At 43.4% G+C, this 17,061-nt stretch overlaps 1 protein-coding gene across 3 annotated transcripts in view; it reads left to right on the plus strand.

Annotated features, from left to right (window-relative positions):
• Positions 1-17,061, plus strand: part of TRAF3IP2 (TRAF3 interacting protein 2) — an 82,770-nt gene that overhangs the window by 44,091 nt on the left and 21,618 nt on the right. For all 3 annotated transcript variants that reach the window (XM_073575995.1, XM_073575996.1, XM_073575997.1), the window contains 2 exons: positions 842-930; positions 14,268-14,336. In XM_073575995.1, the coding sequence (XP_073432096.1) occupies positions 842-930; positions 14,268-14,336 (158 nt within the window). The remainder of the gene's footprint in view (positions 1-841; positions 931-14,267; positions 14,337-17,061) is intronic.

Raw genomic sequence — 17,061 nt, forward strand, 5'->3', positions numbered from 1 at the left:
ACTTATGACCATGTGATATTTCGGTCTTTCTTTTTTAATAAATTTGCATAAATTTCTACATTTCAGGGTTTTTTTTAGTGAAGATGGGGTGCAGAGTGTACATTAATGAGAAAAAAATGAACTTTTTTGAATTTACCAAATGGCTGCAATGAAACAAAGAGTGAAAAATTTAAAGGGGTCTGAATACTTTCTGTACCCACTGTGTATCAGTTATTTAGAAGGCCACCACACACATTAGATGACTTTCGGCCAAATAATGTTTTTTCTACTATTTTACCCTACTTTTTTCCTCTTGCCTTTTTAGTACATTATATGGTAAATCAATAGGTATAATTCACTAACTAGAACTCTTCCAGACAAAAACTAGCTCTTATACAGCTTTGTAGAGGGAAAAATTTAAAAAGCTGCTTGAACAAGGGGAGGAAAACCGAAAGTGCAAAATGGAAAAATGGCTGCGCCATAAAAGGAATCTGTCACCAGGTTTTTGACATCTAATCTGACAGCAGAATACTGTAGAGACAGATACCCTGATTCCAGCAATGTGCATTGTGTGCTACAGATTTAAAAAAAATCAGTTTTATTTTATCAGCAGGAGATTAACATTAGAGGGCTAGTAAACTTCTTGCCAGGTAGTACTGCATATTCATGAGCTCAGTATAATATGAAAACAAAATAAAAATACAATTGAGTAATAGTAGAAATTGAAATACAGTAATTGTAATATCTTCTAATGCAGACCTCTCCTGTAAAATTAATAATTCAAAGTGAGTTGTTAGAGCCTAGACCAATGTAAGCCTGACATGTAGAGAACTCAATAACTGCTCATTGCTGTGTCTTGCAGGAAGAGTCTTCATAACCTACTCCCTGGATACTGCAAACCCAGTTATAAAACTTGCAAATCTTTTGTGTTCCAATGGATTCAAGACAACAGTGAGTTAGTCATTAGCAGAGAATTTTCATTATCAACTCATCATAAGTATGTTGTCCCTATCAAGTACTATTATGGTTGGTCTCTTTATTAATAGCAATAGATAAAAAGGAGGAAAATAATAGACCCTTATCTTAACTTGCTAAGCCCATAAGGAAATATCCATCTTCTTTAACATACAGTAGATATACTCTTTTAAGAATATAGATGTGTATATTATGTAACAAAGCAGAGCTTCTCAAACTGTGAGGTTGGCCTTACCTGGACCCACCAGCTAGGTGTTTGTGAGGCTCAGCGGGGGAGGCAGTTTTTATAGACATGATAATAGGCAGCTCAGTCCTTCCTATGGTTAAAGCAAAACTTAATTTAACAACAGAATTGACTCATTTTGTACTTATTGTAATGTTATATTTTTGTTTATCTGATTCGGAGACCAAAAAGGAAAATGTAGATATATTTTAAATTTCAGCATGGTCTTTCATTACAGATGGTAAGACCTAGACATCCTCTTGGTCTCTCTGATGAGGTTTTTGTTTAAATTCGTTTATTGAACCTCAGGACACAAAGAATGTACAACATACACAATGGCTTATGATAACAAGCATTATACATAGCACACGTGTTTCCGTCCATTGTAAAATATAATGCAGAGAAATTACACACTCTTATAAACAAGGTAATATGTACCTATACTTCTTCAAGCATACATAAAGGATAATTGCCTATATATTTTCCAGCATGTATATCAATTCAATTTCACAAGACTTGTCATACCATTCAGAAATAAAATCTAACTAAAATTCCTAAACTACAACTACCACTACATTAACTAATATATACTATTTCCACAGCCTGGTCTCCCGTATCGTATTATGTCGCATGTGAGGTCGCAACCTTGCAAAGTGAGGTGAGAGGAATTCCACCTCTCCCAAATCTTTTCAAATTTACCCGGGCATCCCCTATTTTGGTATAACATGCGCTCATATGGAACAATCGAATTTACCAACTCGATCCAAAATCTAACGGAAGGACATGAACTCCCCATCCACCGCAATGCCAGCACCTTCCGTGCCATAAACAGCGTCTCGCCCAGGAAGACCCCAGTATATCGATCCCAAGTCTCTTCCTCCCATACTCCAAACAAGCAGACCAATGGCTCTAGAGGGACAGGGGCCTGCACCAGGGATGTCAGTAGTGTAGTCACCTCTATCCAGTAGTGTAAGATAATGGGACACTGCCATACCATATGAATAAAATCAGCATCTGGCAAGTGACATCGTATACATTCTTATGATTGAAGCCGACCCATCCTAAAAAGTCACAACGGAGTAAAATACGATTGATTTGTTATAAATAGTTGTATCATTCTGTTATTAATAGATGGTGATACTCCAATCGGAGATTCCAGAATCTCCTCCCACTCCTCTCTTTGCGCATAAGGGATGAGCCGATCCCACTTCCTCTCAATAGAGCTTATGGCCGATTCTGCTCCTACTGACAGCATGTATGTATACAAAGAGGATATGAGACCCTGGGGGCCCTGCAAATTAAGGATTTCTATCAGAGGTAAAGATGAAATTTTACGGTCCACACATCCATCCCTCATATGTGATTGAAGAGCCGATCTCAGCTGCAGATAGCGAAAAAATTGAGATCTCGGAATATCGTGTGGCCTGTAATTGTTCAAAAGACTTTAAGATCCCCTGGTCATACAAATCTCCCAATGAAGAGACGCCATACTGAATCCAAAAAACGGCGGATGGGTGATTCAGTAACCCCGGAAAATAGTTATTATTCCACAGGGGCATCTCAGCCATAAAATCTTTAAACCCAATTATGTTCTTAATTTGTCTCCATATTAATCGTGCCAGTCGGAGCAGGGGCAGCAGACGTGGAACACCAGCTTTCTCCGACTCCAGGAAACCTAATGGGAAATCCACTTGCGCAGCGTGAAGCAAGTGACTTTCAGAATTGGGGAGGCAATTACCCGGCATTCATTTACTTAAAGCTTTAGCCTGCCCAGCTAAGTAGTATAGGAAAAAATCTGGCAACGCTGCCCCACCTCCCTTCTTTGTTCTTTGTAAAGTGGACAATTTAAGTTTGGGCCTAGTTTTCCCCCATATAAAGGATGTGACCAGGGAATTGAGAGTAACAAAAAAGGACCTGGGCACCGCTACCGCACTGTGCTGAAGGGAGTAGCTAAATTTAGGGAGCAATATCATTTTAATCAGGTTGATGCGGCCGGCCACAGACAATGGGAGCCTACTCCAGGATGCAAATTTAACTTTAGCTATTTCCAGCAGTGGGTGGACATTAAGTTGTAGATCAAGCGTACTATTGTTAGATATATGGATGCCCAAATATTTAAAACAAGATACAGTAGACAGCGAGGAGAGAGCCTCCAGCTGGGGCATCGGAGCATGGGAAAGGGGTAACAGGGCAGACTTTTCCCAATTTATATGTAAACCTGAATATTTACTGAATCTATCTATAAGGGATATCACCTGTGGCAAAGTTTCTTCCACGTCATTCAAGAATATCACCATATCATCGGCATATAGGCCTATGGTATCCACCCGACCTGCTATATCTATGCCTTGGATGTTAGGTGAGGATCTTATATGCATTGCCAGTGCCTCAATCGCAAGGGCGAAGAGGGCCAGGGAAAGAGGGCAACCCTGACGAGTTCCCCTGTGTAATGCGAAGGACTCAGATATAGAATTATTTATTATAATACGGGCATTAGGTTTCATGTATAATACTTTTGATCCATGTTATAAATTTATTGCCAAAGCCATACATTTGCAAACATGCGGAGAGGAAAGGCCACTCCAGAGAGTCAAAAGCCTTGGCGGCATCTAACGATGCCAATGCCCATTTGTTGTCTGGCATTAGGGAGCTATATGGGACTATTGACTGGACTCTTCTGATGTTAATAGAAGTACTTTTACCAGGCATAAAGCCCGTTTGATCAGGATGTACAAGGTTCAATATAATTGAGTTCAGTCTAGTAGCTAGAGTCTTGGTGAAAATTTTATAGTCCACATTTACTATCGAGATGGGACGATAGGATCCACATACCAAAGCGTCCTTCCCCTCTTTCCTAAGCTCTATGATGTTAGCCTCATAAAAGGACTCAGGCATAGAATTCCCTTCCCAAATTCCCTGAAATACCTTCACCAGAAGTGGCGTCAATATATCCCGGTACTTCCGATATAATTCAATAGGGAACCCATCAGGTCCAGGGGCCTTCCCAGAAGCCATGTCTGTCATAGCATTTTCTATCTCCTTTGCGGTGAACACAGCGTCCATAAGGCCTCGCTGCTCAGGCTCTAATGTGGGGAATGATACATCTGACAAATAGTCTAAACACCCTGAAGTGTCAAAGTCACTTTTAGATTCATATAGTGACCTGTAGCAGTCCTGAAAACAGCCAAGAATCTCTTCAGTTGAAGACACCAATATACCGTCCGCCACACGAATCTGTAATATTGTATTAGAGGTGCTATGTTGGCGCACCAGATAGGCCAAAAATTTACCCGTCTGATTCCCCATTTCGAAATAGGATTGACGAGTAAAAAATAGTTTACGCTTAGATTTAGTGTCCACGTGCTAAGTATATAACCTCTGGGCAGCCAACCACTCAATCCTGTTCCCACTGGTTTGGTTAGATATATGTTGCCTCTGCGTCTTTCATTCGTTGCTCCACCTCCTCATCCTTTCTTGAGGTTACCCGCTTAATATAAGAGATCGTGGAGGACAAACAGCCCCTCAGTTATGCCTTAACCCCTTCACTACCAAGGGTGGTTTGCACGTTAACTCCCGGGCCAATTTTTACAATTCTGACCACTGTCCCTTTGTGAGGTCATAACTCTGGAACGCTTCCATGGATCCCGGTGATTCTGACATTGTTTTCTCGCGACATATTGTACTTCATGTTAGTGGTAAAATTTCATTCAAATAACTTGCGTTTATTTGTGAGAAAAACGGAAATTTGGCGAAAATTTCGCAATTTTCCAACTTTGAATTTTTATGCCCTTAAATCACAGAGATACTGCACACAAAAAACTTGATAACTAACATTTCCCACATGTTTACTCTACATCAGCACAATTTTGGAACCAAAATTTTTTTTTGTTAGGAAGTTATAAGGGTTAAAAGTTGACCAGCGATTTCTCATTTTTACAACACCATTTTATTTTTAGGACCACATCACATTTGAAGCCACTTTGAGGGGTCTATATGATAGAAAATACCCAAAAGTGACACCATTCTAAAAACTGCACCCCTTAAGGTGCTCAAAACCACATTCAAGAAGTTTATTAACCCTTTAGGTGCGTCACAGGAATTTTTTTGAATATTTAAAAAAAATGAACATCTAACTTTTTTTCACAAAAAAACTACTTCAGGTTCAATTTTTTTTATTTTACCAAGGGTAACAGGAGAAATTGGACTGCAAAAGTTATTGTGCAATTTGTCCTGAGTACGCTGATACCTGATATGTGGGGGGGAACCACTGTTTGGGTGCATGGCAGAGCTCAGAATGGAAGGAGCGCCGTTTGACTTTTTCAATGCAAAATTCGCTGGAATTCAGATCGGACGCCATGTCACATTTGGAGAGCCCCTGATGTACCTAAACAGTGGAAACCCCCTACAAGTGACCCCATTTTGGAAACTAGACCCCCCAAGGAACTTATCTAGATATGTGGTGAGAACTTTAAACCCACAAGGGCTTTACAGAAGTTTATAACGTACAGCGGTACAATTAAAAAATCATATTTTTTCCACAAAAATGATCTTTTCACCCCAATTTTTATTTTCCCAAGGGTAACAGGACCCTAAAAGTTATTGTGCAATTTGTCCTGAGTACGCTGATACCCCACATGTGGGGGTAAACCACTATTTGGGCGCATGGCAGAGCTCGGAAGGGAAGCAGCGCCATTTGACGTTTTTGGCTGGAATTGAGATCAGACATCATGTCGCGATTGGAAAACCCCTGATGTACCAAAACAGTGGAAACCCCCCACAAATGACACCATTTTGGAAACTAGACCCCCTAAGGAACTTATCTAGATGGGTGGTGAGAACTTTGAACCCCCAAGTGCTTCACAGAAGTTTATAACGCCCAGGCGTGAAAATAAAAAAATATTTTTTTTCCACAAAAATGATATTTTTGCCCCCAAATTTTTATTTTCCTAAGGGCAACAGGAGAAATAGGACCCCAAAAGTTGTTTTGCAAATTGTCCTGAGTAGGCTGATACCCCATATGAGGGGGTAAAACACTGTTTGGGTGCATGGCAGAGCTTGGAAGGGAAGGAGCACCATTTGACTTTTTCAACGCAGAATTGGCTGGAATTGAGATCAGACGCCATGTTGCGTTTGGAGAGCACCTGATGTGCGCAAATAGTGGAAACCCCCAATTCTAACCCTAGCCCTAACCCTAATGGAAAAATGGAAATAAATACATTTTTTTAAATTTATTATTTTTCCCTAACTAAGGGGGTGATAACGGGGGGTTTGATTTACTATTTATGGCGGTTTTTATGTTTGGCGGCTGTCGCACGCTAAAAGACGCTTTTTATTGTAAAAATAGTTTTTGCATCACCACATATTGAGAGCTATAATTTTTCCGTATTTTGACCCACCGAGTCATGTGAGGTCTTATTTTTTGCGGGACGAGTTGATGCTTTTATTGGTATCATGTTCGGGCATGTGACATTTTTTGATCGCTTTTTATTTCGTTTTTTGGGACGCAGAATTTACAGAAACCAGCGTTTCATGAATTTCTTTTGGGTGGTGCGTTTACGCCGTTCCGGGTGCGGTAAAATTTATAATGCGGTTTTATTCTTTGGGTCAGTACGGTTACAGCGATACCTCATTTAGGTTGTTTTTTTATGTTTTGGCGCTTTTATGCAATGAAAACAATTTTATATAAAAAATAATTATTTTTGCATCACTTTATTCTGCGAGCTATAACTTTTTTATTTTTTCGCTGATGATGCTGTATGGCGGCTCGTTTTTTGCGGGACAAGATGACGTTTTCAGCGGTACCATGGATATTTATATGCGTCTTTTTGATCGCGCGTTATTGCACTTTTTGTTCGGCGGTATGATAATAAATCATTATTTTTTGCTTCGTTTTTTATTTTTATTTTTTAAGGGGTTCGCTTAAGGGGTTAACTATTGGGACAGTTTTATAGGGCGGGTCGTTACGGACGCGGCGATACCAAATATGTGTACTTTTATTGTGGGTTTTTTTTTATTTGCAAAAAATGAATTTATTGGGGAAATTTTTTTTTTTTTTTTTTTTTTTTTAATTTATTTAGCAATTTTTTTTTTTAAATTATTTTTACACTTTTTTTTTTTTTTTTACTTTATTACAATGTCCCAGGGGGGACATAACTGTCCTGTGACAGATCGCTGATCTGTCACATCACAGATCACTGATCTGTCACATCACAGATCACTGTGACAGATCAGCGATCTGTCCCAGGCACTGCACAGGCTTCCTCATGCCTGCGCTTTGCAGGCACTGAGGAAGCCAGCTTCCTGCAGGCCCCCGGAGGTCCCCATCGCCATATTGGATCCGGGGACCTGCAGGAAAGGAGTCCCCCGCAGCAGCGCTGCATATTGCGCTGCCGTGGGGGGCTCAGGGAAGCACGGAGGGAGCCCCCTCCCTGCCGATGCTTCCCTTTAACCCCCGGTACACCGCGATCGTGTTTGATCGCGGTGTGCAAGGGGTTAACGTGTCGGGGGCGGTCCGTGACCGCCCCTGACACATTGTGCCGGGTGTCAGCTATGATAATTAGCTGACACTCGGCCGCGATCAGCGGCGCTCACCACGTGGGCGCCGCTGATCGCGGTGACGTAATATTCCGTCCATGGTAATTAGGTCCAGGGTCACATGGACGGAATATTGCATCAATTGTAGGTAAGGGGTTAAGGGCATCCCAAAATAAATTAATATCTTAAGGTTCCGGTGGGACGTGATGAAGCAATGCAACTGATCAATCGTTCTGTCTTGAGGCCCCATCAATTTTAACCAGAAAGGATTCAACTTACAAGCTATCCCACTGTCCACTCGCCCATATTTGAGTTTAAGGATGACCGGACTATGGTCTGAGATCCCCCTACTTCCATGCTCTATATCAGTCACCCACATTGCCAGACCGCTAGAACCAAATATATAGTCTATGCGTGATAGAGAGCGTTTATTGGATGAGTGGCAAGTATATTCCCTTAACTCAGGGTAACGCACCCTCCACAAATCCAACCACCCGCCACCCTCCATAAATAATGGCAACGGGGTTGTAGTCGATGGAGAGGACCCCCCAGTCACTCCATCATCCAGCCTTAATTTATCAAGGCTGTTGTTCATGACTATGTTAAGGTCTCCCATACAAATAACATCCGCTTCTGGGTAATTAAGGGCAAAACTCATTGCCTTCTGCAGAATGGATAAACAAGCCGGGGGGGGGGGGGTTATAAATGCATAAGACTACATATTTCTTGGTGTTTATCAATGCGTGGACGAAAATAAAACGATCCTCAGGATCCCTCCGAGTCCCCCTTGCTTCCCATCTGATGTATTTATGTACCAACAGTGATACCCCTATAGAGTAGCTGGTATGGAATGTATGGGCAGACCATTGTACCCAAGGCTTCTTCACGCACCGCGCTGTATCCCTAGTCAGGTGCGTCTCCACCAAGGCCACAATGTGAGGGCGATAATGTCTGACCTGTGAGAAACCCTTGATGTTTTTCGGAGGGGTTTTTATACCCCTCACATTCCATGTCATACATATCAGCTCAGACCCCATATTTTCCTCCGCTGAATATGTTGCATAATATTACCCGAGCAAAATTTAGAGACACCACCTAGCAACTGAAATTGTTGTCGGCTGCAATTACTACCTAAAAAATACAAAAAACCACTATGGAAAAAAAGCAAAGTGAATAAACAGCAAACAATGCGGGAGCAGAGTCCTGTACTCCCGTCACAAAGCAAACAAGGGGATACCATCACAGAGCCCAGTGTCCGGTATTGTTGGTAACTTGGACGCTATCCAGCAAAGCTCCAATCAGCCGATTAATAGAAAAATACCAACTAGCAATAAATACGTTAGGATTCCTTTGCAGCAGACCCTTTGCGAGACCGTAGCCACTCTGCCACCTCTGCTGCATCTGTGAAAAACAAAGTAGAACCCTCGTGGACCACCCAGAGCCGGGCAGGATAAATCATTGAGTATATAATATTCCTCTCACGTAGATGTCTCTTGACCTCCGTAAACTGCGCCCGTTGTTTCTGAAGTTCCATTGAGAAGTCTGGGAAAATCGAGATCATGGCATTGTTGAACTTGATAGGATTCTTTTGCCGCGCCAGATGCAGAGCCACGTCTCTATCCCTGCAGTTGAGGAGATGCGCCAGAAAAGGTCTAGGTGGGGCTCCAGGAGGAAGAGGCCTAGTAGGGACCCTGTCAGCCCTTTCCACCGCAAAAATTGGGGAGAACTCATCTCCCAAAGTGGTTTTAAGCCAATCTTCTAGGAATTGCTCTGGATGTTGTCCTTCCGAGCGCTCCGGCAGACCAATAATTCGGATATTATTCCGACGCATTCTATTCTCCAGGTCAACCGCTTTTTGCCTGCACGCGTTCATAGAGCCTGCCACTTTCGTTAGTTTGGCTTCCATAGGTGTGATGGCGTCTTCTACCTGGGATACCCGCGTCTCCACCTCCGTAATGCGGCCCTTCATGGCTTGCATGTCTTGTCGGAGGCGTCCCACTTCAATGTGCACGTCCTCTATCTTCCCAGACAGAAACTAAGGTACACATCGGGTTTCTAAGCAGCGCGCGTCACTTAGAAACCCGATGTGTACCTTGGTTACCAGCTCCCTGCATCAGCGCACTGGTAACTAAGGTACACAGAGGGTTTCTAAGCACCGCGCGCTGCTTAGAAACCCTGCGTTTACCTTAGTTACCAGCGCGCTGATCGCTGGTCTCCCGCCTGTCACATGCAAGCGGGAGACCAGCGATCAAAATAATGTCCAGGGCTTTCCTACAACGATCAGCGATACCGGCAGGGGGGCCAGTCGCTGATAGGTGTCATACACAGCGATCTCGCTGGTGAGAGCGCTGTTGCGTCACAAAACTTGTGACTCAGCAGCGATCTCGCTAGCGAGATCACTATGTGTGACGGGGGGCTTTACTGTATCTCTTAAGGCAAGGCACGCAAACACATTAGATGGCTATAGAACCAATCCTGTTTTGGCTGATTGTTTGTCAGGCAGCCATCTCGGGTTACTCACCCATAAACAGGAGCATTTGTTTGGCCTAGCATTCTCGTGTTCTCTATGAGAAAGCCACTGACTGACATGTCAGATGGTAGCTTATCTCCAAGAGAACAAAACAGTCTGTAATCAGAAATGATTGATTGACATCTCCCCTGACAATCAGCGGGCTGGCACCCCATACACAAAAGTGGCAATTCAGCCAACAATTAATCTAGTGTATATGGGGACCTTTAGTCCGTCCAGATGACCAAGCTTTATTTCCTTGGACAAAGTGTAAAGGTTCACTTACCTAGAACTGATTACCTGATTACCTGTCTCTTCCCGGAGTAATAACAGGTCATCATCTCATTGACCGACAAAATTAGTTAACTCCTTTGAGAATACTTAAAAACTTCTTCAACTTTTTAAGACTTGTGTCCTATAAACATTTCATGACTGAGCAGATATAAACAGGGGCGTAACTACCACGGTCGCAGCAGTCGCCACTGCGACCTGGCCCGGGGGGAGTCAGGGACCCGGCAGGTCAGACCATGATATCTCCCAACTGTCCCGATTCTCGCGGGACAGTCCCATTTTTGACCCCCCCCCGCATCCCGCCCGGCAGTCTATTCTTCCTGCACTGCACTGAGCCGCCACGCCCCCCCATGCACCCTATCCTCGTCTCCCAGATAGACCCACCGCAGCCTGCAATGACGTCCTAGGCTATTCTTTTCTGTGCGCACAGGACCTGTGATGGGGTCACAGGAGGGGGAGGTGTCAGGGGTCACATGATCAGGGGCCTCGTTGTCTGCAGAACTCTGCTGTGCTGGTTGTCATGGTGCTGGATGAGGTAAAGTTTTTGTGTGGGGTCAGGAGGGGTTTACAGGATGGATGTAGCAGAGCCGTGTGTGTACGAGGTGTGCGGAGCGGAACTGCGTGTGCGAGGTGAGTGGAGCCGCTTGTGTACGGAGCAGAGCCGCGTGTGTACGAGGTGCACGGAGCGGAGCAGTGTGTGTACGAGGTGTACGGAGCGGAGCCACGATTGTACGAGGTGTACGAAGCGGAACAGAACCACGTGTGTACGAAGTGTCCTGAGCAGAGATATGCGTGTATTTTGGTATGGGGGGGCCCCCATTTGAAAGTTCGCACAGGGGCCCATAACTTTGTAGTTACGCCGCTGGATATAAAGGATATACAGTGGATACCGAAAGTATTCAGACCTCTTTAAATTTTTCAGTCTGTTTCATTGCAGCCATTTTGTAAATTCAAAAAAATTTATTTTTATTCTTATTAATGTACACTATGCACCCCATCTTGACTGAAAAAACAGAATGTAGAAATTTTTCCAAATTTATTAAAAAAGAAAAACTGAAATAACACATGGTCATAAGTATTCAGACCCTTTGCTCAGTATTGAGTAGAAGCACCTTTTTGATCTAGTACAGCCATGAGTCTTCTTGTGAATGATGCAACAAGTTTTTCACACCTGAATTTGGGGACCCTCTGCCATTCTTCCTTGCAGATCCTCTCCAGTTCCGTCAGGTTGGATGGTGAACTTTGGTGGACAGCCATTTTCAGGTGTCTCCAGAGATGGTCAATTGGGTTTAGGTCAGGGCTCTGGCTGGGCCAGTCAAGAATGGTCACAGAGATGTTCTGAAGCCACTTCTTTGCTATTTTAGCTATGTGCTTAGCGTCATTGTCTTGTTGGAAGGTGAACCTTCGGCCAAGTCTGAGGTCCAGAGCACTCTGGAAGAGGTTTTCATCCAGGATATCTCTGTATTTGACTGCATGTTTCCTTCAATTGCAACCAGTCGTCCTGTCCCTGCAGCTGAAAAACACCCCCATACCATGATGCTGCCACCACCATGTTTCACTGTTGGGATTGTATTGTGCAGGTGATGAGCAGTGCCTGGTTTTCTCCACACATATCGCTTAGAATTATCACCAAAAAGTTCTATCTTTGTCTCATCAGACCAGAGAATATTCTTTCTCATAGTCTGGGAGTCCTTCATGTGTTTTTTAGCCAACTCTATGTGGGCTTTCATATGCCTTGCACTGAGGAGAGGCTTCCGTTGGGCCACTTTGTCATAAAGGCCCAACTAGTGGAGGGCTGCAGTGATAGTTGACTTTGTGGAACTTTCTCCCATCTCCTTACTGCTTCTGTGGAGCTCAGCCACAGTGATCTTGGGGTTCTTCTTTACCTCTCTCACCAAGGCTCTTCTCACACGATTGCTCAGTTTGGCTGGATGGCCAGGTCTAGGAAGACTTCTGGTGGTCCCAAACGTCTTCCATTTAAGGATTATGGAGGCCACTATGCTCTTAAGAACCTTGAGTACTGCAGAAATTCTTTTGTAACCTTGGCCAGATGTGTGCCTTGCCACAATTCTATCTCTGAGCTCCTTGGCCAGTTCCTTTGACCTCATGATTCTCATTTGGTCTGACATGCACTGTGAGGTCTTATATAGACAGGTTTGTCCTTTTACAAATCAAGTCCTATCAGTTTAATTAAACACAGCTGGACTCCAATGAAGGAGGAGAACCATCTCAAGGAGGATCACAAGTAAATGGACAGCATGTGACTTAAATATAAGTGTCTGAGCAAAGGGTCTAAATACTTATGACCATGTTATATTTCAGTTTTTCTTTTTTAATAAATTTGCAAAAATGTCTACATTTCTGTTTTTGTTCAGTCAATATTGGATTAATGAGGAAAAAAAATGAACTCTTTTTGAATTTACCAAATGGCTGCAATGAAACAAAGATTGAAATTTTAAAGGGGTCTGAATACTTTCCATACCCACTGTATTTGGACCATGCTTTACTAAACAGTAGATAAAAAAAAGAGTATTGATTAGGAGATCAGAAAGATTTTTCTTCTGTTCTCCTGCTGAGGTCCTGGCATTACATATAATATGTTCCCAGATTGCAGGTTTTAGTCTTAGCACACATCTACAAGATTCAGGAAATTTTAGTCAACCATATGATATGGCTACATGGAAGAGAATCCCAAGTCGTCCTGCATTCACATTGATAAGCGCCACATCTGGCTTGACATACATAAGTTGGGTCTTTGGCCTCTTCCTTATTCTTCTGGAATAACATGAAAGACCACTGTGACACATTAAACCACCAGTTTAAATTCCATCCCCATATTCTCCCTGCAAAATAAATGAGTCTCATTGGAAGAGGTAAAAATACTTCCTTATTAATGAGTATTTTACAAGCAGCCTGTTAAAATAAAACATATGAATCCAACTGATCTGCTACACTAACCCCTATTTATGTACTGCACCCCAAACCAGCCTGTAAACACTAGTCATACAGTGATACTCTAATACTAACAAAATAAATTAACCAATTGTCACCCTGCAGACCAATTTTTTCACGGTTTATATTTTTATATTGCAGTATTATAAACCGTCAGAAGACCTATGAAGCGAATAATAAAAAATAAGTTACTTAACCCCTTAACATGCAATGAAGGACAGAGTCCGTCATTGGACGCCTCCCCCTCTTTGGTGCGGGCTCCGGCGGTGAGCCCGCACCTTTTTCGGCACATGACAGCTGATCTGATCAGCTGACATGTGCCCCTAACAGCCGCTGGTGGAATCGCAATCTACCCGCTGCTGTTAACGTTAAATGGTGCTGTCAAACTCTGTAGAAATCTACTGGCGAAACATCAATGGTAAAATATGAAAATATATATATATTTTTTTGGCATACCAAAGAAATCATTGACTTCTGAATGAGGTCTAATGTATTTTGCAGTGCTATATGGCACTCCTGGATTTGGAGATGAGGTGCTCAACTAGGGTTCCAACCCGTAGATAAGCAAGTAAGAGACTTGGCGCTCAAAATGCAGTGGAAGGAAATAAATGGCGCTATTCCTCAACGACGCAGGTCGCAATTAACACCACTCTGCAACCTGGCAAAATAAGAAAAATCTAACAAGGCGATCAGTTCAGATGAAGGTGGCTGATGCTGTAGCCATTTCCTATTTTTCCTTTCATTTCCTAGGACCCTTGTCTCTTGGCAAACTTGTCATTACCGTATTTATTTTCTTTATCTTAGATCGACATTTTTGAAGGATCAATTCGGGGAATGGACATCATCAGGTGGATGGAGAGATATCTCAGTGATGTAAGTATATACCTATGAACAATGGTGTAAATTGAAGTTTGTACACCCTAATGCAAAATTTCCAACAGCGCCCTGTTATGATTGAGTCACCGTAGGAGGCAAAAACAGAAATTCTAGCTAAGTCCTGAAAACCAGAGAAGTTGGCAACTATCAGATTGCAGACCCCTGAACCTATCAACACAACTAGCAGTAGCCGTGGGGGGTTCCTACGATGACCTAGACCCCTCGATCACAGCCGGAGAGATACATAGGCCTAAAGAAGGAAAGGGGAAATCTAACTACCCCAGAGCAGACCCCAAAGCAATAGGCAGCCCCCCACATATAATGACGGTGAAGCAAGATGAAAACACTTACACAGACAGAAAGACAGGCTGAGCAAAGACGGGGCCCAAAAACTACCTAGATATGAACGGATAGGAAGGCTGCTGTCTGCAATCTGCCAAAACCCTATCAGAGACAAAAGCCAACAAGCTGATATAAAAATGGCCCTGAAGCAACTAAGCTTCAAAAACTAAATCAGCACTCAGGTACTTTCAGAAGACAGAGCTCAAGGAACACTGCACACTCCAGCAGGGAGTGGCAGAATCCAAAAAGCAAGAAAAACAAAAACAAATCTTAGATGCAAAAAGGCAAAACAGAAAACTTAGCTTTAGGAGAGCAGGAATCAGACTGGTGTCCAAGAGTCCACAGAGAAATCACCCGCAGGGCAGAAAGGGCGTAGGCTGCCTTAAATCCAGTCAGTGACTCCACTCAGCCAATCGTCTTCATTAGTCCCAGGTGCCTGATAATCAGGCTCACTACCTTCCTTCACTAGAATAGGGAGTTCACCAGGCCTCAGTGACGGAGGGGAAAATGAACTCACAACAGTACCCCCCCTTGAGGAGGGGTCACCGAACCCTCAACAACGCTACCAGGGCGATCAGGGTGAGCCCGATGAAAGGCACGCACCAATCTTTTGGCATGAATATCAGAGGCAGAGACCCAGGAATTATCCTCCTGACCATAACCCTTCCACTTAACCAAATACTGGAGTCTCCGTCTAGCCAGACGGGAATCCAGAATTTTCTCTACCTCATATTCCAAGTTACCTTCAACCAATACAGGGTCCGGAGGTGCCACCTCAGGCACAACTGGCTCAACAAACCTCTTCAACAAGGACTTATGGAACACATTATGGATCTTAAATGTGACAGGAAGAGCCAAACGAAAAGAGACCGGATTAATAATCTCCAAAATCTTGTAAGGTCCAATAAATCTAGGCTCAAACTTAGGAGAAGCCACCTTCATAGCAATATTTTTTGATGATAACCACACCATATCACCAATCTTAAACTGGGGACCAATGGTCCTATGTCGATTGGAAAACCGCTGGGCCTTTTCCTGGGAGAGAGATAACTTATCGACCACTTGGTCCCAGATCTGGTGCATTCTCTCCACCACAGTGTCAACACCTGGGCAGGCAGAAGGCTCCACCTGCCCTGAAGAAAATCGAGGGTGAAAACCAAAGTTACAAAAAAAAGGTGACATCAAAGTGGCAGAACTAGCTCTATTATTTAAAGCAAATTCGGCCAAGGGCAAAAATGAAACCCAATCATCCTGATCAGCGGAAATAAAACATCTCAAATACGACTCCAAGGTCTGGTTTGTTCTCTCTGTCTGCCCATTGGTCTGAGGGTGAAAAGCAGAGGAGAAGGACAACTGAATTCCCAACTTGGAACAGAATGTCCTCCAAAATTTAGACACAAATTGAACTCCTCTGTCAGATACAATGTTCTCAGGAATCCCATGCAAGCGAACCACCTGTTGCAAAAACAGAGGCACAAACTCAGAGGAAGATGGCAACTTAGGGAGTGGTACAAGATGAACCATCTTAGAGAACCTATCACAAATCACCCAAATAACAGTCATTCTTTGAGAGACCGGCATATCAGAGATGAAATCCATTGAAATATGGGTCCATGGCCTCCTGTGGACCGGCAAAGGCATCAACAACCCACTAGAGCGAGAACAAGATTTAGACTGGGAGCAAGTCCCACAGGACTGCACAAAATTCCTGACATCATGAGACAAGGTGGGCCACCAAAAAGAGCGACTCACCAGATCTCTAGTCCCAAAAATACCTGGATGACCAGCCAATGCAGAGCAATGAACTTCAGACATCACTCTCTTCTTCCACTGGTCAGGAACATACAACTTTCCACTGGGGCAACGCTCAGGTTTGTCCTCCTGGAACTCTTGCAGAGCAAGTCTCAAATCGGGCGAGATGGCAGAAAGACCCCTTCGCCTAAGATGGTGGCAGGTTTGGTCACCACAGGAGAATCAGCAAAGAAACTCCTAGAGAGGGCGTCTGCCTTGACATTCTTAGTTCCAGGAAGGAAAGAGACCACAAAATCAAAACGTGTAAAAAACAAGGCCCACCTAGCCTGTCTAGGGTTCAAGCGTTTAGCCGACTCTAGGTAAATCAAATTTTTGTGGTCAGTGAGGACCACAACTTGATGTTTGGCTCCCTCCAACCAATGTCTCCACTCCTCAAATGCCCATTTCATGGCCAACAGTTCCCGATTCCCCACATCATAGTTACGTTCAGATGAAGAGAACTTACGGGAAAAGAAAGCACAGGGATTCATTTTAGATGTTACCGGATCCTTTTGGGACAACACCGCTCCTGCACCAATCTCAGAAGCATCCACCTCTACCTGGAACGGGAGTGAGACATCAGGTTGCC

Source organism: Dendrobates tinctorius, unplaced genomic scaffold (genome assembly GCF_039654945.1).
Source record: "Dendrobates tinctorius isolate UK_male_01 unplaced genomic scaffold, ASM3965494v1 ptg000046l, whole genome shotgun sequence".
Classification (NCBI taxonomy): domain Eukaryota; kingdom Metazoa; phylum Chordata; class Amphibia; order Anura; family Dendrobatidae; genus Dendrobates; species Dendrobates tinctorius.